Genomic DNA, 24,997 nt, shown 5'->3' on the forward strand with positions numbered 1-24,997 from the left:
TACTCTCCTCTTTGGACCTTAGTTGCAGCAAGGCTGCCAGGCACAGTTACAAGGTAGAACTGAGGTCCAGGGCAACAGTCTTTACGTTAAACGCAGAGCTCAGAAAGACTGTCCCAGCTCCCTTCTGCCAAACTGAGCAGAAGTCTGAGCAAACTGTCGCTTTTCTACCAATCTGGGAATCTGGCTATCCCAGCTCTGTTTCCTATTCCTCTGCTCTTAATCTTCGGGTGAAGACGCCCCCCTGCCATGGCGACCTTTGTTAGGTATGACCCATGACCAGAGATTGCAAGTGCGCCCGTTCCTTTCCTACTACTCTGTATCTCTGTATTCCTCAGTTCCGACCTGACATTGCGTAGGCAAGCGTTCAGTAGGATATGAGTCTAGTGTGTAAGAGGCAGGGAAGTTGCTGTGGAACCCTCAGGCAATTGATGACCAGTGGGAGGGTTCCAATAGGGTTTTAGCTGCACCAGGCCGCCTAGTAGTTAGTGCACGCGAACGGCAGGCAGGAACACCACTAGGACGTGGGGGTGAGTCATAGACTCGGGAAGTTAAGAGTGTCCAGGAACAGGGTCGGGGACCCGAACTGCAGTATAAAAAGGCTTAAGTAAAATGGGTGCAACCCACTCTAAGGAATTCCTTTCCCAGACTCCCAACCGAGGCAAAGCACAACTGAGGCTTGGCTCCGGTAAGGACTTTGAGGATGAAAGTCCACTCCAATTCGTTCTCTTAAATTGGCACGAAATCCCCGGGGCGGACAAGCTTGAAGGGAACCAATTGCAAAAACTTTGTAAGAAAAAAACATTGGGTCCGATTTACTATGGACCACCCAGATGAGGGGAAATGGCTACCAGGAGGTTCCTTTAACATACAGTGAATCTCCGCTTTAAAATTAACCCTGGTGAACTCTGAATGAGAAAAGTTTTGTGAGGAATCCTACAAAGTATGTTATGGTATAAAATTATATATGTTTGCATGTTACATGTTGTCTGTGTTGTCTGTGAAGTGTATGTGCGTCTGATCCTTGTGTCTGCTATAGTTCATTGTTCCCCTTAAAGTAAATGAGAGATATAATCCAGGTTTAGGAAATTAGGGGTTTGTGTAAAATTTGGCCATGACACCCACAGACTGCCTTTTTTAAAGCATGCATAGTTTAAAATAATATAATAATAAGGCAAGCTTGCTTAAATAATCTTATGTAAGGGCTTGATCAACCCAAAAACAATGGCAAATATTTAAAAGAGTGGAGGTAGTGTGTAAAGGTTTGTTTTAAAGAGGCTGTAGAAGGCCATTTTTTCCTCTCCAAAAGTAAAAAGAGGGGGCAGGATGAAGGAAAATAAGAGTAGTAAGTTTGAAAATGCTTGCTCAATGCTTTGAAAATATTTTGAAACTTGAAAATGTTCACTTCATGAGGTGTGCAAATGTTTGTTATTGAGAGAGGCTCTAAAAGGGAGTCTTCCTCCAAGTGACTAGAGGAATATTGACTAAAGGAAAATTGAACAGCTATTCCTATAAAGGTGAATTGTTTGTCAAAAGTAGAGCTTCCTTAGCCAGGAATTGTCTATCTGAGTCTAGTTTTAACTTCAATTGTGTTGGGCTCCTGATATCACCTCTTAAGGAAAAAAACTCATCTGCTAAAGGGTTCTATATAAAGTTGGTATTTTCATTCAAATCTTGTGAATCCTGTATCTTAGAGGGTTAGACTAAATGACCTCAGGGTCCCTTCTAACCCCCATTTTAGAGCTATGTGAAAGGCAATGTGTCTGATGTGGTGATGGGTTGAAATTCAGCCCAGCTCTGCTTTCTGGCAAGGAAAGATTATTGGGGGAGCGGGAAGGGAAAAGGGAGATTGTAACCTTGAAAATGTTTGTTTGTGAACTCACAATATTTAAGGTCTGTGTCACAAGGGAGCCATGTGCTCTGTATGTAATGTTTCACCATGTGACTATGGAATATGGTGTTCCTTCTAGGGAAATGTTATTAAAAGTAGAGGATCCATAGCCAGCAAATGTCTATCTGAGTCACTTTAACCTTGATTCAAATGGACAGAATGGTTTTAGTAAGGAAGTAAATTCCCTCTTAAACTGTTTATCCAATCTTAAGGTTTGCTAAAGGCTTCTATATAACGTCGGTACTTTTAATCTTCCCCTTCCTTATTTTTCCCTTAGTACACACATGTGCTTCCGTGATAGGGCATAGCCTGTGTTTCCTTCCCAGTCAGGCGTCTGTACTCAAATGTATGTGTATCCTAAGGGCAGTGATAGTGTTGAGATCCCCATATTTCAGAAGGGGTGGACTAGATTACTCAAGATCCCTTCCAACCCTTTCCAAACTTGCAAAAAGGAGGGAGAGAAAATGTGTTTGTAAGCACTGAAAAGTGAGTTTCTGTGTAAAATCTAACCCTATTTTAAAATCTACTCTTTCCCCTTCCCTTCCTTTATTCAGATGGTAATTTTGTCAAGAGGTGCAGCACTTTAAAAAATGGTACAATAGACTGCCGAATCATGAACTCTGTACATGCACAGAGGCTATGTCAGCTTGAAGAGGAAAATAGAGGAGAAAAATGAGGTTTTAACTAAGGGGCGAAAAGGTTATAATCTGCTCATGAAATATTATTCAAATTTCTTAATGTAAAGCTTTGAACCACTGAGGGAAAACAACCTCATGTGTGTTACTGGTCCATCAAGGTTAAGTGGTTGCCAAGTTCCAAAAATCTTAACATGCCAGATTCTTTCCACAGGTATAAATAGCAGAGTACTACTATAAGTCTGTCTCTTGAGTAGTTTATAAATTAATTAAGAGGTTCAAGGTTATGCTTTGCACATGAAACTTAAATTTAAATTTCCTTATGTAAAAATAAATAGATAAAGAACCATTGAGAACCATCAACTGTTTAGAAGCTGCCAATTCCAGTTCAACATGCAAAACTCTGTACATTTTAGGAACATTTCCTGACTGATTTTCACATGAAATAATTTTCCCTTTCCAGCAGAATACTGAGATTCAGGGTGTGGAGAAATTCTTTCAGAACCTTAATGCAAAATTATCTCCCAATGGGGGGGGGGGGGACGCCACCTAAACAAGCCCCTCCACACTTGGAAATTCATAGAAAATTGCTGTCTACCAGTTGACAGACTATGCAAACAAAAGGCTCCATTTCTTTCCTAGCAGGTACTCAGGATGGATACTTATCTCTCATTTGCATTTCACCCCGAAGCATTACCCTATGTTAATATAACCCTCCCTTTTCTAATGTAGCAATGATTGAGTGTTTTGCCAATTCTTTTCTTCCACAGCAAAAAAAAAAAAAAAAAAAAAAAAAAAGTGAGGAGTGAGGAGATACAAACAGTAATTTCATTTCTCTTTGGCGCTTCTCTTTAGCTTATAAATAATCTGCTTCCATTTATTATATCAGTTTTTCCATTATGTCTATGAAATTATTCTAACAATAACCAGGTAAAAATTGTTGTGTGAGTGGTAATCTAAATTTTATTTTGTTTTATTTTTGTATCTTTTTTTTTTTGGTATTTCTACTTTTTCTTTCTGTACATACAAATGTAGCATCTAAGTCATTCTTTCCTGTAAATAATAATAATAATAATCCCTTTCAAACAAGATACATGAACCTCAAAGAGAATTCAGAACCACATAAGGAAAATGTTAATAACTTATCGATTGTGTCCTAATTAACAAAATTTTTGTCCTTTGTTTCCTCCACAGCCAAACTAGGTGAAGTAAATTAAACTGACTGAGTAGACAATAACAGCAGTAATTAAATAACTATGATCTTATATTATTTGCAGCTCCCCAAGAAGAAATTTCTAGAATATTCTCCCCTTTCTTGACTATTTATCACTATTATTTTTTAACTAATTATATCTTCAGGCCCCAACCCCCTGCAGGCCTATTTTCAAAAGGATGTTTTACAGGAAACCAAATTGACATTTTATCTCTTTGATCACAACCTAAGAAGGAGGACCTAGAAAGCTATAACGTTTCAGCAAGGTTTAGAAGTGCTGTTATAGAAGTACTGTTAACTTCCTCCCAGTGACTCGAAGGCAGACAAGAAAACCCCCTTGTTGGAGATACATGCAAAAGCAGCAAGAATTATCTCAAGTTCACCTGATTGCCTCAAGATATACAAATGGCGTATAATTAATAATTTGAAGGTTTTGTGCATTATGTGTTATATAGGAATACTGAAATGTGTCAAATGACTTTGGGACAAAGGGGGAAAGTGAATTGCAAGGACATTCTCTCTCCTTGACCTCAAGACTCTGTGCCCTAGGATTTAAAAGCAGCCGGAATTGTCTCAAGATCATGATGGCCTCAAGACATACAACTGATATATAATTATTAGGTCTTATGTTGCGTGATATTCGACAGAAACATTGAACTATGTCTGACAGTATGTTATTTCCACAAGGAGGGGGAGGTGAACCAATTTTGTGTTTAATTGTTGGGTTTTTAAAAAAAAAAAAAAAAATGTATAGTGTCCCAATGTTTTTTTTTTGTATTATTGCCATGCATTGTATGCCTTTTAAAGGATCAGGATATTGCATAGTTCAGTATTTAGATTAGATCAACTTATGACCACATTTTCTTGTCCCACCTGGCACTCTGCAGTGTGCCAACCTTCTCTACACATTTTTTAAATTTGTTTTTACTCATTTTACCAAGAATAAGCTCCAAGATCCATGAAACACCAGATAAATGAAGGTATTTATGTCTTGATTTAACAGGAATGATCCCTTTTAGAGTTAAATTTGACTAATTTGGACATGTTTTATGGGGCTGTATAAATTTTAATTTGGCTTCAGTTCTAATTGGGCAAGTGTATCCAAGGTGCAAGTAGCTTTCTTCCTTTAAGAGCAACTGGGCAACTCCCTACAGTGCAAGGCCAGAGCCTATAATAAAGGCCCATAGAAAGCCCAAGGCAAAGGCATCTCTCTCATGACATGTCCAAACCTGTGGCAGCTATGGTGAGTGCCAGGCGACATGGTCAATATGAAAGCCCTAAGGGGATTCACCAGGGATTGTTGCTGTTGTGCCACGTTGGAGGTGTGCAACCAGAGGAGAGCTAGCTTTTGACACCTGAGAACACACAAAAGGGTAAACAAGCAAACTGCACTTTCCAGTCAATATTGGTGGACCATCCTGTTAAGTGTAATACATAGACCATTTTTGAGAAATGCTTCTCCCAAAGTACTAAAACAACACATCTGGTTATTCTTTTGTGGGGCAACAATTTTTAAGAAAAATTATAGCCCCAAATGGGGAATTGTTATAAGAATTTTGAGGTCATATCTATATATATATAATAATTGTTCATAAAACATGTACATGAATGTACAGGCACATGTCTGAAGCAGCACAGGAAGACAGGCCTTTCTGACACCATTTTGACTCTCTCTCTGACCAGGTGTTCCTCTGCAAGGAAGAAGTGGGGTGGGGGGAACCTTCTCATTGTCTCAGGAATTAAAGTGATAATCCCTGGCATCCTGATACCTGACTGCCAGACAAAAGGGTGTGATTAACTTGGCTGGGAAACAGGGAAATGTAAATATCTCTCAATTTTGTTGATTAGGTTTTGGGGGGCAGGGGGCAGGGTCCAGACTGCTCAGATTACTGCCACCAGACCTCCCCTTTCATGATGTACCTATGATGAATCTAGGGAGGGGGGTCTTGGGCTACACCCCTTCTGTGACATATGGATGATGCTTCTGGGGGGTGGGCTGAAACCAATTTCAAATTTCTTTTTAAGGGCAAGACATCTTTGTTTGGGGTTCCTTCCTTGTTCTCCTGTGTGAGAGGAAGGACCCTGTTGCAACAGCAAAAATAAAAGTGCCTTGCTTCGTACGTCCTGGTTTGGTCTCTGTTATTTGGTGGGCAGGAGACGCTTAAATTCGTCTGCTTGCCTGGATCCTTGAGCTCTCCCTGGGTCAAGATCCATTTCTCTGGGTTCATAGGAACCAGCTTAAATTTTACAACAACGTCTTCTCAAAAGTAAGTCCCACTGTATCGGTGGGACTTACTCCGTGGTCACTTTAGGAGGGCAGTCTGGGAATTACAGACAATTTTGCAAGGTTGACTTCGATGATAATAGATTTAGCAAGCAGAACATTTCGAAAAAATCTATATGCATGCTGCAAATTATTATTATTTTTTGTGCCAATGTAGTCAGGATTGGATGGGCCCGACACCCCACTTCACCCCGTCTTGAAATTATAGGATGATGGCAGGAGAGTAGGGATTCTGGCATCTTTGTGCAATTCCCATCCATCAGCTGCTCTCCTAAACTTTGAGGGATTGGGCTAGGCTAGGGCATAGAGATCCGTTTCTCAGTGAGAGATAGGGCTGTTTCTCATTTTGAGTACGCCAATCGAAGAGAAGATCGTCACCTAAAACCCCGCCTTCTCAACCCGCTCAACAAAAACAGGAACCTAGCAATGCGCGCGTGCGCACTGGTCCTTAGGGTATCTTCTTTGGCTGAATGTCCGCCCTCTTCCCCCCTCGAGCTCCGGTTTCAGACACGCATGCGTATTTTTCACTTTCGCTCTCTGCCGTTGAAGATTTTAGGCGCGTGCGCAGGACCCTGCTTCCTTTGAACGGCCACAGGGAGCTCCATATGTGCGCATGCGTAGGAAGGTCAATGTGTGCGTAAGGCACCTCCTCGTCTCATAGAGGCTAAAATGGAAGAGGAGCATCAGTTTGTCTGGATAAGTCACTTTCAGGTTCCCATTAAACAAGCTTTTCAAGTGTCCTCTTCCCGCCGCAGAAGTTAGAGCTGGAGAAATCCAGGATTGTGACCGTGACTGGAGAACAAAGTGCCCACAGTAGAACGAAGGGCAGTAGCAAAAAGGAGCTCGTGCTTTTTTCTTGTTGTTGTTTAGTCGTGTCCGATTTTTATTCAGCGGGAACTCCCCCCGTCACTCGCAGCATTCACAGATACTGTATTGAAAAACTCACACAACCAAAAATCCTACGTGCAGAAAGCCGCGAGCTAGAAAAAGCGAGTTACTCCTATCTTTGTATCTGTCTTCCTTTTTTTTTTAAGTCAAAGGGGACTTTTCAGTAAAATACAGTACGTATTGGGATTTTTTTAAAATTGAGGTGTATATATATATATATATATATATATATATATATATATATATATATGGACAGACCTCACTGACTTCCCGTTTTGAGACCGAAATATATCTCTCCACCTTTTTCATATATCTGCGATCTCGTCAAGAGCGACACCCCCATCCATGCTCTCCCTCTTGACCCTTCCCTTTTACTTCCTGCCTGCAAGGGGGAAACGGGAGAGGATGGCGCATGCGCGGTGCCGTGGCTGCTGCTCCTGCTGCTTCTCGGGCTCTTCTTCCGGCCTCCCCAGCCCCTGAGTAGGTTGAGGCACCGGGAGCCCCTCTCTGCTCAGGCCAAGTAGGGCTGACCTTCGACCCCGGAAGTAAACTGGACTTTGACTCCCCTTTTTATTTTTTGGAGAGGTGCGGCCGTTCTCCAGCTTAATTTTGCTCTGTACTTACCCGAGGGCCCCCCTAGCAATTTCGGGGCTGTCTCTTCCCGCCTGGGCCGGCACCCCCAGTTGGCACCCCCAGGGGCCACTTCCAGTGCAGGCTGGCTAGGTTTTGGGGTTCCCGCCGTCACTAGTGTTTTGGAGCAGCTTGTGCTATATCGAGCGTGGTCCCATTTTGCCGTCGTCCTGCCTCCAGGGGAGTCCCACTGCAACCCTTGCGAAGATCCACCAAGGTGCCCGGGCGGAGCCCCATCTTTTGAAGCCAAGATGGCATGAGTCTCCATAGTGAGCCTCCATAGTGGAGATAGTGGAGAAAGAAGCTTCTCCACAGTGGAGGTTGGGGAGGGTAGGGTATGGTTGCCCAGAGTGGGAGGGGGGATAGTGGTGTGGCGAACCTGCCTTGCTGAAGGGGAGCATGGACCTTTGGTGAATTGCCCCCCTCTCCCCAACCCGCTGCTAGAGGAAAGGGTTTGTAGAGAGAGCTGAAGTAAGACCCAAAAGTGGGGAGGAGAGGGTTCTGGATTCCCCAGGCCTTGTGGATCATGGGCCTCAAGCTGCCTTGATGAAGGAATCTGTGAGTGCCAGCTGGGCAGTGGTGTTCCCTGAGGAGGAGGAGGAGGAAGAAGAAGAAGAGGAAGAGGCGGCCCCACCGTGGACATGGGGTCGCAGGTCCTGCAGATCCTACGCCAGGGCGTCTGGGCTTCACTGACCGGTGGCTGGTTCTTTGACCCACACCAGAGCACCTTCTCCAACTGCTTCCACCTCTATACTTGGATCTTCCTGCTCATCTTCCCTTTCCTGCTGTACATGGTGAGTCTGGGTCTCAGTAGGCTGCGGGGGGCGGGGGGGGGAGTGTTGGTATGTTGGTGTTAACGTCCTGTAGCACTTTTCAGGGTACAAAGGGTTGTACAGCAGGAGCCTCCCTCCTTGCTGCTGCTTATACCTGAAGAAGCTTCCCCTCCTTATTTATTCACTCATTTCTTTGTCCTCTTTCAAGGCACAAAGGTACTGTATAGACAAGAACGTTAGAAGCTCTTGAAATTTCAGCTTCTTGCATCAAGTAATCCCAGTGGCAGCTCTTCATTTTACAGCCTGAATCTTGCCGTTAAGATAGTGTTGTCTTTGCAAAGTGGGAAGCTTGAAGTGAGAAGCTTAACCAGAGATAGGAATAATTACTGATTGAATTTCAAGATGGGTGGATGGACAACTGGCTTGGAATGCCTAGAATTTCAGGTCCAAGATGGAAGAGTCCAATGCCTGACTGATTGTCTAATCAGTGTGACTTAACTAAAAACATGGAGTGGAAGTTCTCTTCCCACCCCCCACCAGCCTTTTCTCTTTTTGGACCAGCTTCTAGCTTTCATGGCTTCCAAGCAATGCCATCCTGGTCCTCTGAGAACTTATCTCTCAGGCCATCTATTCCTGCAGGATCTGTGCTGCAGGATGCAACTACAGCCTACCTTGGTGGATGGCTGTCCAGCTTCTGCTAAAATACCACTAGCAAAGGAGAACTCACTGCCTCCTGAAGTAGTCAGTTCCACCGTCAAACAACTCTTGCTGTTAGGAAGTTGTTTCTAATGTTCATCCCTGCAGTTACTACCCATTTGTTTAAGTCCTGTCCGCTGGAGCACCAGGGATCAAGCCTGCTCCATCTTCTTCTGCATGACAGCTCTTCAGATATTTGAAAAATGCTGTCCTCTCTCCTCCCTCTCCCCATTAATTTTCTCTTTTGCAAGCCAAACATAGACAGTTTTCTCAATAGTTCCGCACTGAACTACATTTACAAATCCCTTGCCAACCTAGTTGCAAACGTTCAAACCAAAAGCCAGAGCCTAGTCCCGGCGGTTTTAGTAGATACATAATATTGCTGTGTAATGAGCAGAGACTCTGAGGACCAAAACTAGGTTTGGGGGGTGGGGTGGGTGGGTAATGGTGGTAATTTGTACTACAGAACACTCCAGGTTCTGGCAAAAATCCTTCCAAGCGTTGTGCACTTTGGGAGGGGAGTTGCCATAGGCAAAATAGCAAGTGTGTGTGTGTGTGTGTGTGTGTTAATGGAGCGTATCACAAAGAAGAACCCTGCTGGATCTTACTTGCATCTTGTTTACCACAGTGACCCCCAACCATTCCATCAGGAGCCAGCAGAGGGAGCCAGTGTTAGAAACTGAGTTAGGAAAGCTAGGAGCTAAATGGCACCTTAAACCTAGGTTATGGGCGCAACAACAGAATGTCTAGGTGTGCTTTTTTTATAACCAGAATACAAAGCTGAAAATGAATGAATTCCAGCTAAAATACTATGCTTATTTTTCACATGCTCTAGTCCTTCCCCTGCCCACCCCTCTAATATTCTTAAGAGGGTCTCTTCTCCAGTCTTCAGAGTGGCTGGAAACGGGGAGGCAGAAAAAGGTCCTCCTTTCCTTCCACTCTGCAGTTGTATTCTGGAATCGTAGGTGCAGTACTGCGCCCAGAGCTCAGAAAGTGCTCGCGCTAATGAAATTCCCTGTTGCAAAATGCGCCTAGAACAATGGGAGTTTTGAACACTGGAGAGAGCAACAGAACTAGGGCCCAATCCAGCCCTTCCTGAACTGCTTCCATTCCAGCCGGTCATTATTTGTTTATTTATTACATTACATTTGCATCCCACCTTTCCTCCAGAGAGCACAACTTTATGCTGGGTTCTGTTTGATGCTGGTTGCTTTGATACTATTTTTAATACATGTTTTGGCATGGGTTGATTTTATGTTTGTGCTTTGCTGATTCCTCGATTTTGCAAAATAAAAAAAAATCCTTCAGTAGCACCTTAAAGACCAACTAAGTTTTTATTTTGGTATGGGCTTTCGTGTGCATGCACACTTCTTCAGATACACTGGAAACGGAAGTGTCAGGCCCTTATATATATATACAGAGGGTGGTGGGGGTGGGTGTGGATGGGTGATGGGCTGATGGGAGTGGTAAACCTGTGGATGGCTGTTAACGGCTGCTGATGGCTGCAATTAGTCCTGGGGGGGGGGGAAACAAGGGCTGAGGTGCTAAAGAAAGCTTGATCATGCATAATGAGATAAGAATCCAATGTCTCTATTCATCCCAGGTGGCTCCATGGTTTTAAGCTTGGTAATTAGTTCCAATTCAGCAACTTCTCTTTCCAGTTTTCCTCGATTTTGCAAACACCCAGAGGACTTTGTTGATGAGTGATGTAAACCAGTGTTAGAAACTCAGGTATATAAGCTAACCGCCAAATGGCACCTTAAACCAGGGTTACGGTCGCCACAATGGAATGCCTAGTCACTTTTCTTTTTACAGTGACATTTATTATTATTATTACTATTAAATTCATTTCTATATTTTAAAGAAAAAAATCTCAAAGCAGTTTACAACACATTAAAACCTTAAATAAAACAATCCAAATTAAAATAAACTCAAGCTTCAAGGAAAACATTTCAGATACTTCTCTAAGTGCATTTTGCTTTCCCCATATTTATTTACTGACTTAATTCCAGGTAGGGGATACATTGTGACCAACAGTTGACAATATAAAGGTTATGAGAATGTAGAAAATGAGATGAGGAACTAATGTATACGCAGCTATGCAAGATGTATAAAGAACTGTCATGGAACGCCGGGTGGGAAGTCTAAAAGATCTATTGTATAAAAATGGAAAATGATGTAATTGTAAAATTGAAAACTTAACATATATATATATATAGAGAGAGAGAGAGAGCTGTCCCATAGCAGAAGACCTCTAGGAAGCCAGTGTGGTGTAGTGGTTAGTGTGTTGGACTAGGACCTGGGAGATCAGGGTTCAAATCCCCACTTAGTCATGAAGCTCACTGGGTGACCTTGGGCCAGTCACAGCCTCTTAACCTACCTCACAGGGTTATTGTAGGGATTAACTGAGGAGTGGGGGGGGGAGGGTGAACCATGGACTTCTTGGAGGAGAAGGTGGGACATAAACACAGTGAATAAGCTCTTCTACTTACCTGCTTAAGAAAGCTGGAAGGGCCAGCCAGATGGAGAGGTCAGTTGCCAACCTGACATCCAGAGATCTCTACATGATTGTAGCTGGAAACCGCACCAGTTGAAAACACACCTGGCGAATTTTGATCACTGGTATAAGAACGTTGTAAATAATAATAATAATAATAATAATAATAATAATAATAATAATAAAGAAACCCAAAGCCTTGGGAATTTAGTTATTGTGTCAGACACAGTCTCGCCTCGCTGCTTGCAGTTGCTCCTTGCCAAGCATGTGAGAATCATAATGGGGAAGTTGCTGTGTGAAACTGGAGCTGGACGGCTGGTGCGGAGGAGGGGAGACTGGGTCCTTGTGGCTTGGGTGCATGTACATGGCTAGTAGTGCCTGGTGCCCGACGACTTTGACTCCCCTGCCCCAAATCTTTGCAGAAGGCTGAATCCTGAAGGATTGTTCGTGTTGCTTAGGAGAAGCTTGAAATGCCTTCTCCCAGCAATGTTTTCACTACAGGTGGAGAGTCAGCGCCACTTCTGAAGCTGCTTCGTCAGTCTTAATTACTTGTTCAATTTTCAGGTAACAACCCTGGAGAGCTGCTGCCAGTCAGTGTAGGCAATTCCAGTTGGACAGCGGTCTGACTTGGTATAAGGCAATTTTCTATGTGCCTATACAGAGTTGTGCGGAAGGGCTGTAAACGAGTGGTAGAACATCTGCTTTGCATGCAGAAGGATGGTCCCAGGTTCAGTTCCCAGCACCTTGAAGTAGGACTGGAAGAGACCCCCATCTGAAATCCCAAAGAGTCACTACCAGTGCGTGAATTCAATACTGAGGTAGATGGTCCAATGGTTTGTCTCGGTATAAGCCTGTTTTCCTAAAAATAAAAGGAATTTGGCATGCTCCCAGTTAGGTGCCTAAAGGACATGGAATTATTGCACATGTTTTTGCGTGGCTGCAGCCAGGTTGACCTGGAAGGTGTGGGCTCTACTTGTGGCTCCACCGCAGCCCCTTCTTTGTGTTTGTGGCTCTGGCTTTTTCTCAACTCTTCCCACTACAGACTCAATAGGAACTTCAATGGTTCCAAAGAAATAGGCCCATTCTGTGCAGTTGGGAATGGAGGGAAATCAGGGGTTCTGGGATATGGCTGTCACTTAATAATGGCCAGGTTTCTCTGAGTCACTGTTGCAAAGTGTCTTTGGGGTGAGCCATGATGGGGTTGCTCAGGTGTGGGAATTTCAGTGGCCCAATCAAGAGTGCCGCAGATGATGTATTCCTGTAGATCAGGCATCCCCAAACTTCGGCCCTCCAGATGTTTTGGACTACAATTCCCATCTTCCCCGACCACTGGTCCTGTTAGCTAGGGATCATGGGAGTTGTAGGCCAAAACATCTGGAGGGCCGCAGTTTGGGGATGCCTGCTGTAGATTCTTTCCAGCTTGGGGACTAAAATAGGCTTGTTAGCAAAGCATCACCACTGAAAGCAAATTGCTCACCAGTGTCCTGTTTGGATTTTGCTGCGGCAAGTCTGCAAAGCAAAATCCTCAGTCTGAATAATGCTCAGAAGACTCTCTGTACTAAACTGGGAATCTTGCAACCCAGTCTGATGGGCAGGGTATAAGCAAAAAGTTGTTATTACTATGATGACCATGATTACTGTGTTGTTGTCAACTCTGACTGGCAGTGGCTGTCCCATTCTTAGGCAGAAAAGAGTGCTTCCTATCTACTTTAAAGGGGAGATGCTGGAAATTGAAAATGAGGCCTTCTGGGTACAAAGTATATGCTCCTCCACTGAACTGTGATTCCTCTTTCTGGACCGTTAACCTTAGAGCTCTCTCTCGGCATCTGGTGAGGGAATTGAGCATCCTGATGCTCTCAGTGTTCTTTTGAAAAAGATGCTGAGTTTCTTTGTGCAGATAGCTTCAGTCCGGCTCAGTGGAGCTCTTTAGTTAAACATAGCTCTTTTTACCAGGCGTGGGAGTTGAACGTAAACATTAAAACATTCACTCATGGTGTCTGCACCAGCTTGAAGTTACAGCACTGCCTTCTATCTTCTGACAATTAAAAAAATGTTTTGCTTCGAATACCTGCACCTGAAAAACAGTTCTGTGTAGCTCAGAAGCTCACTTCTGTCATTCTGAACGTGAATTGGTTCCAAAGAAGTATTGTGTCATTTGAACCGTGTTTGTTCGGAAGTTACAAAGGCACGGATAGTCAGGTGTGCTTCTGAATCAGTTTCTGTTGTGCAAAGAACAGGTGCCTAGTGTTTGTGTGTGTGTGTGTGTGTGTGTGCGCGCGCTTTATGCAACCTATGCTGCGCTTTGGGCTGCCACCAGATTAGGCTGCTGCAATGCACTTCCTGCGGGGCTGCCTTTGAAAATAGACTGGAAGTTGCAGCTGGTGTAAAATGCTGCTGCCTGGAAAAGGCAGGCTAGGAAATCTGAATGCATAGCTCTGATCTTTGTGCCAATTGCATTAGCTGCCAACAAGTTTCTGGGCTCAATTCAAAGTGCTTGTCTTAACCTTCCAGACCCTAAATGGCTTGGGACTAGATACTATTGTGTTTGTGCACTAAATATCTGTTTCAAAAATCTTTCTTGAATGCCTGCTCTTCAGATCAACTAAGCTGATGTGCACAGGAGATGGGAACTTCTCGGGGGTAGCCCCAAAACACTGGAATTCCCTTCCAGTTGGATCATGCCTCTCACTTTCATTACAATAATGTAGACCTTTTTCCTTCTGGCTACTTTAATACATGCACCAAAAAGCTGCGCATTTCAGAACAGCGCACTCAAAGTGGTTTGTTGATTTCTTTAACGTGGATGCTAATACCGTGTTTCCCCCTTTTTAAGACACCGTCTTATTCTTTTTTTTACTCAAAAAAACACACGGTGTCTTATTTTCAGGGGATGTCTTGTACCTTAAGGCCTCCTCGGAGGGGCCAGGCAGCTGGCTGGGGTGCTGCTGGGCGCTCTGTGCGGCGCTGCAGCAGCAGCTGGGTCCAGGCACCAAGGCAGCAGGCCGCTGGCTCAGTGCTTCGTCCGGCGCTGCGGAGCGCTCCTCTCTGCAGCTGCCGGTTCCGGTGGCAGGGCGGCAGGCAAAAAAACCCAAACCAAAGAGACCAGGCCGCTGCACTCCGCCCAGCGCTGCAGGGCGCTCCGAGCGCTTGGTGCTGCGGAGCGCTCCTCTTTGCAGCTGCCGGTTCCGGTGGCGGGGCGGCAGGCAAAAAAGAAAAAAAAAGAGGCCAGGCCGCTGTGCTCCGCCTGGCGCTGCGGAGCGCTCCGCTCTGCAGCCGCCGGTTCCAGTGGCGGGGCGGCAGGCCGCCTCGGGCAGGCAATAAAAGAGAGGCCAGGCTGCTGGCTCGGGCGCGCGGAGCACCCCGAGCCTCTGAGAGCCAGCAGGACGAGGAGGAGGCTTGCCGGGTCGTCGCCCAGCAGCGCGCGCGGAGCGCCCCGAGCCTCTGAGAGCCAGCAGGACGAGGAGGAGGCTTGCCGGGTCGTCGCCCAGCAGCGCGCGCGGAGCGCCCCGAGCCTCTGAGAGCCAGCAGGACGAGGAGGAGGCTTGCCGGGTCGTTGCCCAGCAGCGCGCGCGGAGCGCCCCGAGCCTCCGGCAGCCAGCAGCAGCAACAACAATCCCAGAGGCTCGGGGCGCTCCGCGCGCGCTGCTGGGCAACGACCCGACAAGCTCCTCCTCGTCCTGCTGGCTCTCAGAGGCTCGGGGCGCTCCGCGCGCGCTGCTGGGCGACGACCCGGCAAGCCTCCTCCTCGTCCTGCTGGCTCTCAGAGGCTCGGGGCGCTCCGCGCGCGCTGCTGGGCGACGACCCGGCAAGCCTCCTCCTCGTCCTGCTGGCTCTCAGAGGCTCGGGGCGCTCCGCGCGCGCTGCTGGGCGACGACCCGGCAAGCCTCCTCCTCGTCCTGCTGGCTCTCCTGCTGGGTCCCGCTGGCTGGCTGGGGCACTCAGCGGTCTCGCTCCTCGGAGGTATGGCTTATTTTCAGGGTATGGCTTTTATTTCCTAAACGCTAAAAATCCTGCTATGGCTTATATAATGACTACGTCTTAAAATAGGGGAAACACGGTACCTGCGGCATCTTTATCTAACAACTGTCCTTTTAATGCACAGCCATCTTTTTCCCTGGCAGGTGATGCCTCCCAGTATCGTGGTGGCAGGTGTCTACTGCGCGGTGGTTGCCACCTTCTTCACTACAGTCAAGACCATCAACTACCGCCTGCACACCATGTTTGATCAGGGTGAGATTGTAGAGAAGAACTCTGCACTTGCTGAGGGTGCCAAGGCCGACGATGGCGCTGCAGCGGACGAGGGGAACTTGGCCAGGTGAGCAGGGGGTCTGAGAGGGTGCGTCTCAGCTTCTTGCAGTTGGGTGACTTGCATGGACCGCCTTTGCCCTGTCTCTGTTCTCGTCCCCCTTGTACTGGCGAGATTATTATTTTTATTCTTATTTGATGTGACAGTTTTGCTTAAAAACATAAGGTGAGCCCTGCTAGATCAGGCCAAAGGCCCATATAGCCCAACGTCTTGTTTTCAAAGCAGACAGCTAAATGCCCACGAGAAGCCCAAAAGCAGGATCCAAGTGTAGCATCACTCTCCCCATCTGTGATTCCCAGCAGTAAGTATCCAGAAGCATATTGCCTCTGTCAGCTGAGGACAGAATTTAGCTTTGTGGTCTAACGAATCCCATTTAGCAGCATAGGAACTTAAGAAACTGCCCAATACCAAACTAGACTGTTGGTTCATCTAGGTCAGCATTGTCTACAGTGTCTTGAGGGTTTCAGGCAGGGGACATACCTGGATACGCCGTCGAGGATTGAACCTGGGACCTTCAGCATACAAAGCAGATGCTGTATTACTGAGCTATAGCCCCTCACCAATCCGTATTGTTTTTAATTTTAAACTTGGCCCTGGCTCCATTCCTCTCCCTCTCTCCTCGCAGAGACCCTGGCGGGGTGGAGATGACAGTGTTTCGGAAGGTCAGCTCCACACCTCCTGTGAGATGCAGTTCCCAACATTCTGTGTTTGGCTTCAACCAGGTCATGGTAAGAGCAAGGAAGCTTCTCTAAGGGTTGGGAAATGGGGGCTGAGAGCACTGGTGGCGTTATCGGGACCACGGTCATCCCCTTTGGCGGGAGAAAATATCAAGGGGGCAGCACCGGACCTGGCACTGCAGAATGAGCTGCTGAGACATGCCACCTTCCTTGGAAGCTTTCGGAGGGGGTGGGGGGGCATAGGATGCTGCTGGGAAGGTGTCTGGCTGAATTGCACTGCCTGCTGTCTTCTCATTCTGTGACCCTAGGATTTATTTGCAGAGTACAGAAGGACAGATGCCAGGCTCTTGCCGCCTGGATTGTGCATTGCAGAATCTTGTATGAGCACGGCTGGATCAGATCAGTGCCCTACCCTGCTTCCCCCAGCGGCCAACCCTCTCCCACTTGTGACTGGCATTCAGAGGCGTCAGGCTGCCTCTGACCCTGGAGGCAGATTACAGCCAATGGGACTAGTAGCTCCAGACAGCCTTGTTCTAGGTCTGTCTAATTGCCCTTTGCAGGCCTCTAAACTAGTGGTCAGCAATGCATCTTATGGGAGGTGAATGCCATCATTTAACTTACATGCTTTGTAAAGATGTATTCCCTTTGGTATGCTCTGAATATCCCACCACTCAGCTTCCTTGGATGACCCTGGGTTATAGCATTGTGAGAGAGGGGGTGACCGTGACCATGTTATCCCATGGTTGCTTCCCTTCCCTTCCCTTCCCTTCCGCCCCACCCCACCCCAAAAGCCCCCGATGTTGTAGCCTTTCCTTTATCTTATGTATGTAAAAGACATAGCTGAGGTTAACTCAACATGCACAGACTTGGAGACATCCCAGTTGTCAAGTGGGTGGCCTGGCAGTTGCTGATGCTGCCATCCCACAAAGAAGGTGCAAACCTGATCAGAAGCCCAGGACTCCCAGGGGTCACTCATTCAAGCGGAAGCAGAATATCTACTGTATATATATGTTGTTGTTGTTTAGTCGTTTAGTCGTGTCCGACTCTTTGTGACCCCATGGACCAGAGCACGCCAGGCACTCCTGTCTTCCACTGCCTCCCGCAGTTTGGTCAAACTCATGTTCGTAGCTTCGAGAACACTGTCCAGCCATCTCATCCTCTGTCGTCCCCTTCTCCTTGTGCCCCAATCTTTCCCAACATCAGGGTCTTTTCTAGGGAGTCTTCTCTTCTCATGAGGTGGCCAAAGTATTGGAGCCTCAGCTTCAGGATCTGTCCTTCCAGTGAGCACTCAGGGCTGATTTCCTTAAGAATGGATAGGTTTGATCTTCTTGCAGTCCATGGGACTCTCAAGAGTCTCCTCCAGCACCATAATTTTTATATTATATATATATATCCTATATAATAATGTCCAAGTTGTCCCTGCGTCCAGTTGTCCCGTGTGTCCCTGGGGTACTGCGCATGTACCCCAGAGACACAGGGATTGGACGGAGGGACAACGGCCAACCGCCGCTCCGCCAACCGCCGTTCCGAAGCCCGGTCTCATGCTGGAGGTGCGCGGCGAGGCGGCGGGGAAAAGAAGCGCTCCCCCCGGCAGCCTTGCCGCGTACCTCCGGCATGGGACGGCGCTTCCTCGGCCGAAGCGGCAGTGGGCGCCGAGGGAAGCCGGCTTTGGCTTGGCGGCGGCGGGAAGAAGAGGAGGAATTCCTCCTCTTTTTCCCACCGCCGCCAAGCCAGTCCCCAAGCCGAAGTGCGGCGCGGTGGGGGCTTTTCGCTGTTTGACTTCCCGGAGTGAAGGGGGAGGCAAACGGTAAAAAGCACCCGCCGCGCCGCACTTCGGCTCGGGGACTGGCTTGGCGGCGGCGGGAAGAAGGGGAGGAATTCCTCCCCTTCTTCCCGCCGCCAAGCCAGTCTCCGAGCCAAAGTATGGTGCGGCGGGTTTTTTCGCCGTTTGCCTCCCCCTGGGGGGAAGGCAAACGGCGAAAAGCCCCCACTGCAGACTGGCTTGGCGGTGGCGGGAAGAAGGGGAGGAATTCCTCCCCTTCTTCCCGCCACCGCCAAGCCAGTCCCGGAGCCGAATTGCGGCGTGGCGGGGGCTTTTTGCCGTTTGCCTCCCCCTTAGCTCGGGGAAGGCAAACGGCAAAAAGCCCCCCCCCCCGCGCCGCAATTCGGCTCTGTCCCCCGCGCACTTTAGTTTGGGGAAGCAGGCAGGGAGACGCAACAGCCCGGGAAGCTGCGGGCTGTTGCGTCTCCCTGCCTGCTTCCCCGAGCCGTAGCGCATCGGGGGACAGCCGAAGATCGCCGATCTTCGTGTGACAGGCAGTGGGGAATGCAGGCAGGCAATAGAGCAAGCGCCTGCCTGCCTTCCCCACCACCAGTCCCCCGGTGCTTCGTGCAGCGCTGCTGGGTGCCGACCCGGCAGGCCGCTTCCTTGATCTGGCGGCCTGCCGGGTCGGCGCTGATCAGCGCTGCGCGGAGCACCAGATCGAGGAGCCGGCATGCATTCTAGCGCCCGTTTATTTAACGGGCTGAAGACACTAGTATATATATATATATGTATATATGTATATGTATATATATATATATATATATATATATATATATATATATATATATATATAAAAATGTTAACTGGCCATGAGGCCATGTCCGTTAGTATCCACGTTTCACCAAAACCACTTGACTGATTGCATTCAAATTTTCACACAATGCCTCATGCGAATATGAGAGTAACCCCGTACCGTATTCAAAGACAGATGTCACACCTGTGCCAGGTAAAAAAAACCCCAAAAAATGTATTTCAAAACACACCACTCAGACGAAAATGCATGCTGGGAAAAGAACCAGGTTGCAAATCAGCGCCCTCTAGCGGCAGCTACACCAGTACTGCACCTATAAAACCTTCCCTCTCAACAGCACCTCGGCTCCCGTTTACATACTAGGCCGAAGCCTTTACAAACTAGGTTGAATGGAGGTACTGACTTTCCTGGGTGGGGGTTGGGGAGAGGAGGGGACGGGACGGGATAGGTCAGGGCACGGTGGGACCAGTCACAGGGATGAGCCGGGGGTGGGGGGAGGAGGGGGCGGGATACGTCATGGATCGGCACAGGGTGGGGGCAGTCACAGGGATTAGCCACAGCAATGTGTGGCAGGGCAAGCTAGTGTGTAATAAAATGAAAAGCGGGAACAGCAACAATGATAAAAAGCATCTGAGCCCTGCCCTTCAGCAGGGAGGCACTCTAGGTAAGCCCTCAAATGCTCTGGTTGAAATGAAGTGCTGCACGGGAGAAGCAGGGTAAGGGGTCGGGTGCTTGGCCCTCCAGGGCATGGGCTGCTTGAGAGATCCTTGCACGAGGCGTGCCTCCACTGCCCTTCAGCTGGACCTCAGACATGGTCGAGAAGAGAGTGTTATGAACATAGGAAACTGCCTTATACTGAGTCAGTCCGTTGCCTACAGTGACTGGTAGCGGCTCTCCAGAGTTTCAGGCAGGATTCTCTTACAACCATGTCTGGAGATGCCAGGGATCGAACCTGGGATTTTTTTGCACGTGCTACACTCACACTGAGTTATGGCTGCTCTGAAAGGCGTGGCGGTCCAAGCTTCTTTCCTGCCCTCCCCCAATAATCTTTCTGTGAAAGAGCTGTTTGATCTTTCTTTTTGCCTTTTAGGATCTGCTGCCCCACTTGGAGGACGGGAGGCCTGTAAGAGGTGAGACTCTTCCTTCTGCCGATTCTGTGCAGAACGTGATGCCAGTTATAAATCGGGGGCAGGGGAGGGGGTGGGAGAAATCCACTCTGCATAAGGCCCCTTTGCAGTGAATGGTCTTGCACCTGATCCTCCCAGCACTACAATACCGTGGGCACTCTGCCGTTTTCCGATTGCTTTCCAACGTATGCGTTTCTGAATAGGGGCAGAAAGTGGCAATGGCAGAAAGTGGCCCTGATGATCTCACCCTCCTGAGCTCAGCAGGAGGCGGTGGGTTTCTCCAGCCATGTGCTTCAAAGCAGGGGCAGGGCAATTTGCAGCCCTAGGTCTAGATCTGGCCCTTGGCTTAAATTCATGTAAGGGGGGAGGAAGTGGGTCTGCAGTGCCTGTGACCAGTATGCAGCCCCCAGCAGATTACGCCCAAGGGAACGTGGACCTCGGTAGAGAAGAGATGCCCTCATCTGCCGTAGAGCAAAGAACCCTGGCTTTATAGCTGAGGTTGGAGGCATGAATGAAGTGTGGCGAGGGGGTGGGTTGTCTGTGAAGGGGGGGAAGCCTCTCAAGCTCCTATCGCTTCATCCTACAGACATCAAAGAACTCGTGCGTGAGCAAGGCAGCAACAACGTCATTGTCACGGCAGCTGACCGGGACATGCTCCAGCACTGTTCCCCCGAGAACCGTGGTAGGTCCCTGGCTGTGGTTGGTGGGGCGAGATGGAGGGGAGGCCCTGAACGAGACGGGAAGTAGTAGTTTTATAGACTTACAAAGCTGCCTTCTTCCAAGCGGGGCTGTTTGTCTGTCTATCCCAGTGTTTCTGCTCTGACTGGCAACGGGCTTCAAAGGATCTCAACAGCCATATGGTCCAATCCCTTACGATTACCACACCCCTGCAAGGTGGCCATCCAGCCTTTGCTTAAAATCCTCTAATGCACCACCTTCTAAGGCAGTGTTTCCCAACCTTAGGTCTTCAGCTGTTTTTGGACTATAACTCCCATCATCCCTAGCTGGCAAGACCAGTGGTAAGGGATGATGGGAATTGTAGTCCAAAAACAGCTGGAGACCCTAGGTTGGGAAACACTGTTCTAAGGCATAGCACCATTCCACTGTTGCATAGCTTGACCTGTCCAGAAATTCTTCCTAATGTTTTGTCAAAATCCCCTTTCCTGTTACTTGGTTTGGGGCCTGCCCTCTGGAGCAACAGAAAACATTTGCGCCATCATCTGTGTGACAGTCCTTTTGAATATTTGGAGATGGTTTACATGTCGCTTCTCAATCACACCTTCATATTCACATCCATCTGTTCCTCAGGGGACGTGGTCTCCATCACCACCTTTTTTGCTACCTTCCTCTGGTGTGTTTCAGTTTGTCAATATCTTTCCCAGCCCTGTCACTTGGGAGCCTTTTTTCATAGATAATATGTACAACTCCCCCCCCCCCCGGCAAATGTTATACAAAAAGAGAAGCAACTCGCCATAGGCGACCAGAATTTCTATGCAGGCGAGTGAGTGGGCTGACAGAGGAGAGACAGTTCACTCCATTCCTCTTTGCTAATCATGGAGGGAGGAAAATCTCTTTCTCCGTGATCAGCATGGAAATGCAGCAGCGCAAGAGGGCCAGAGTGATCCATCCCCCTCTGGCAGCTCACTTGGTACAAGTCTCAGGCAACTTCGTATATTCCTATTGCTGCTTCTCAAAAAGAGGAGTGTCTGTAATCTTCCTGCTTGGAGATAAATGTGTGGATTGCAGGCTTTTTTCAGACACATAGGATTGTTTCTAAGAGTAGACCTATTGAGTGCTGCCATCAATAGACAGTGAGCTGGATATCTCTTGTTCAGTACAAGGAACTTGTTGCCCTGCTGTTGGCAGCTGTGTGAGTGGAAATAGCACTCCATTGAGAGCACTTCATGGGGAAACAATTCAAGACTGTCTCAGAAAAGCTAGCTTGACGCGATCTGGCCTGTAGCAATGTCAAAAAGACTTGCTTCCCACGGTAGAGTGGTCCAAGGCACTTGGAAGCGGGACCATTTTGAATCAATGCTGTTTCTGTTCTTATGTTTTGTTAACAGAGAGTCAGATCTCAAGCCCCCCCCCCCCAGTTACCCAAGTCACACTCTGGAGTGATTTCACTGTTTTGCCTGAGATTGTGGGCAGAAAAGTTGTTTTTCCACTTTTATTTTTTTATTTATATTGTTGTGCTTATTTATTTTTGCTTCCTCTTATCATCAGTGTGCATACCATCAACTGTACATACCATCTTTTGCTTGCCCATAGCGACTCAGATATCATCGCTCCAGATTCATATCTTTACCCATCATACTCCCATTTCAGGGGTGGATCTACTGCGAAACGAATGAAGCTTAAGTTTCCCGGCGGGCCCCAGAAGTGAATACTTCACATTGCTTAAAAAGGGGTGTGTGTGTGCTAAATTTTCGTTCCCAGAGTTTGAGCGTCAGTAGCAGAGATGTTGTAAAGATTGTTGTAAACAACCCCATTGAAGAAGATAACAGTGGTTACCCAGACCTCGCAGCTGGTTGCAAAGGGCCCCCCGAAAATGTAGGCCTGCTACTTGACCCATTTTATATGCTTTTCTGTGCATACATCCTTGGGTGTGGCTAAGATCCCAGCCAGCTAATAAATGTCCCTGTCTTGAGATGTGCACTTGTGTGTAATGCCCTCCTCTTCTCTGTCTTGCCCTCTCTACAGCCAGTGATGTCACAATCGTGTCTGCTGACGTGGAAGGTGCAAGCGGTAGCCTGCTGCCTCTTCCAAAAGCAGAGCCCCCACCTGCTGGGAGGAAGCAGCCTCCCTCCCTCCCAGTGCAGACTTCCTTGCAGAGCACAGATTCCTCGGAGCAGTCTCCCCCTGCGGGAGCAGGGTTCCATGCCCCACCGCGCTGGACCGCCAGCGAGACAGAGAGCATGGGGGACACGCCGCTGAGCCCTCTAATCAAGAGCAGCTTGAGCGAGGAGCTCAGCCAGAGCTTCCTGAGCCTGGCGTTGCCGGAGGCCGGGGGTCATGGCCGCCGGGAAAAGCGCTGCTCCGGAACAGACTACCAGCCCTTGGAACCCCGCCCGGAGCGGCCTCTCAAGGCCGGCTCTTCGGACAGCTGCTTCAGCGGCACCGACAAAGAGACCCCCAGCACTCTGAGCAGCTACCGCAGCGAGAAGACCAATTCAACCCACTTGGACAGCCCTTCGCTCGGCCCCGGCCCTGGAGAAGGGGCGCGGGGAGACGAGGGTGGACCTGGCATATCCCCACCCCCCGACGGTGGCAGCGACACCGATGCCCTCTCCGACAGCGAGCTGCTGCGCTCCCCTGAGCTGGGCCTTCTCGGGGAGCTGAGCTTCGACACGCAGAATACCCTCAACTCCCTGGAGACGGTCAAGGGCGACGCCGAGTTGTGGGGGTGTCCTGAGCCGGAGCAAGTGGTCCGGCCGAAGGAGCTGGGCCTCAAGGGCCGCCGGCGCCTCTCCCGCAAGCACGGCAGCTCGTACCTGCCCATGCGCACCCTCCTGGACAGCAAGGCTTACGCCGAGGGCTTTTTTGCCGACGAGGACTCTAGCGACTGCAGTGACCTGAGCCGGGCTTCCAGCTTGCACTCCCAGCACAACTACAGCACTGACACCTCCTCCAGCACTTCCTGCTACTCTCCCGAGCGCCACCCGCCCGCCCAGCACGGCAAGCAGTGTCTCCCCACTGCCGAGACCAAGCCCCCTCCCCCTCTGCCCCCCGAAGGCACCACCCTCCCGCCCCAACATTCCCATTACGCCCAGCGCTCCGGGAGCACGGCCAGCGCCAAAACCCATGCCCGTGTCCTCAGCATGGACGGGAGCCACATGGAAGTGAAGCCCGCGGGCTGCCTCACAGTCTCCAAGTCGGACTTGGAGTCCCACGCGGGGAAGCTCACAGCGGAGCAGGAACTGGGCAGCGCTGTGCGGAGCCAGTCTGCCAACCAGCCCGGCTGGAGGGGGGAGCTGCAGGCCGAAGGGGCCGTCGGAGGAGGTAAGTCCCTGAGATATTTCAGGTGTGGCTTGACTGCCCAAGGGGAGAGCTCACAACATTGTTAGAAAAGTCTCTGCCTAGCCATGGCAAGATTCCAGGGGGTTCTTGGCACTCAACCCAGGGCCCGTGTTCCTAAGAGAAGCAAAACACGGTGGAGGCTGTCGTAGCTTTAAGATATTTGGTTTATTTGCATATATCCACCTTTAGTCTGCATGGAGAGGAAGTACAGACCTTGCAGCATGGTCATCTCAAGGGGGGCTGGTTCCCTGCAGCAGTGCAGCGCTGCTGCCCCTTGGTTCCCCAAGGCATCTCTCCCAGCCTGCCTTCAGCCAAGATCCTTCTGCCCTTTATTTCAGCTATACCAGGGCTTGTGCCAAAGGCCCCCAAACTCTTCCTGCGACAACGCGCCCAGTTGCCCAGCTCTACAGGCAACTTGGGCAGGGAACACATTGTGACTCCCCGGCCACCGTGATGTTATCGCCAGCTCAAAATGTCTGAAACCGGTATCACAACCTGAGCACTATACCGGTTTCAGACCATTTGCTGATATATCACCCAGCCCTAGTGGGGAGTCGCCTGTCACCAGAATCTGGAGGCAGCGGGGGGTGGGGGGATGGGACATCTTCAGCAGAGGATCGCCTGGGCTTTTCTCTTGCAGCTGCCACTGGAGAGGGCGGGCCCAAGCCTGACCGGTCCAGCAGCATCAAGCGCATGCAGGCCATGAGGCGGCGGCATAACGCGGGCAGCAACCCTACCCCCCCATCCTCAGTGATGGGGTCCCCACCCAGGTAAGCACCACAGCACA

At 48.8% G+C, this 24,997-nt stretch overlaps 1 protein-coding gene across 1 annotated transcript in view; it reads left to right on the forward strand.

Annotated features, from left to right (window-relative positions):
• Positions 1-7,303: 7,303 nt before the first annotated feature.
• PCNX3 (pecanex 3) overlaps positions 7,304-24,997 on the forward strand; it is a 53,283-nt gene continuing 35,589 nt past the window's right edge. Inside the window, exons 1-7 of the mRNA XM_035098162.2 lie at positions 7,304-8,332; positions 15,626-15,819; positions 16,436-16,538; positions 20,154-20,193; positions 20,777-20,872; positions 22,894-24,192; positions 24,851-24,980. Of these exons, the coding sequence (XP_034954053.1) occupies positions 8,180-8,332; positions 15,626-15,819; positions 16,436-16,538; positions 20,154-20,193; positions 20,777-20,872; positions 22,894-24,192; positions 24,851-24,980 (2,015 nt within the window). The 5' untranslated portion in view covers positions 7,304-8,179. The remainder of the gene's footprint in view (positions 8,333-15,625; positions 15,820-16,435; positions 16,539-20,153; positions 20,194-20,776; positions 20,873-22,893; positions 24,193-24,850; positions 24,981-24,997) is intronic.

The sequence above is a fragment of the Zootoca vivipara genome, chromosome 17 (genome assembly GCF_963506605.1).
Source record: "Zootoca vivipara chromosome 17, rZooViv1.1, whole genome shotgun sequence".
NCBI lineage: Eukaryota > Metazoa > Chordata > Lepidosauria > Squamata > Lacertidae > Zootoca > Zootoca vivipara.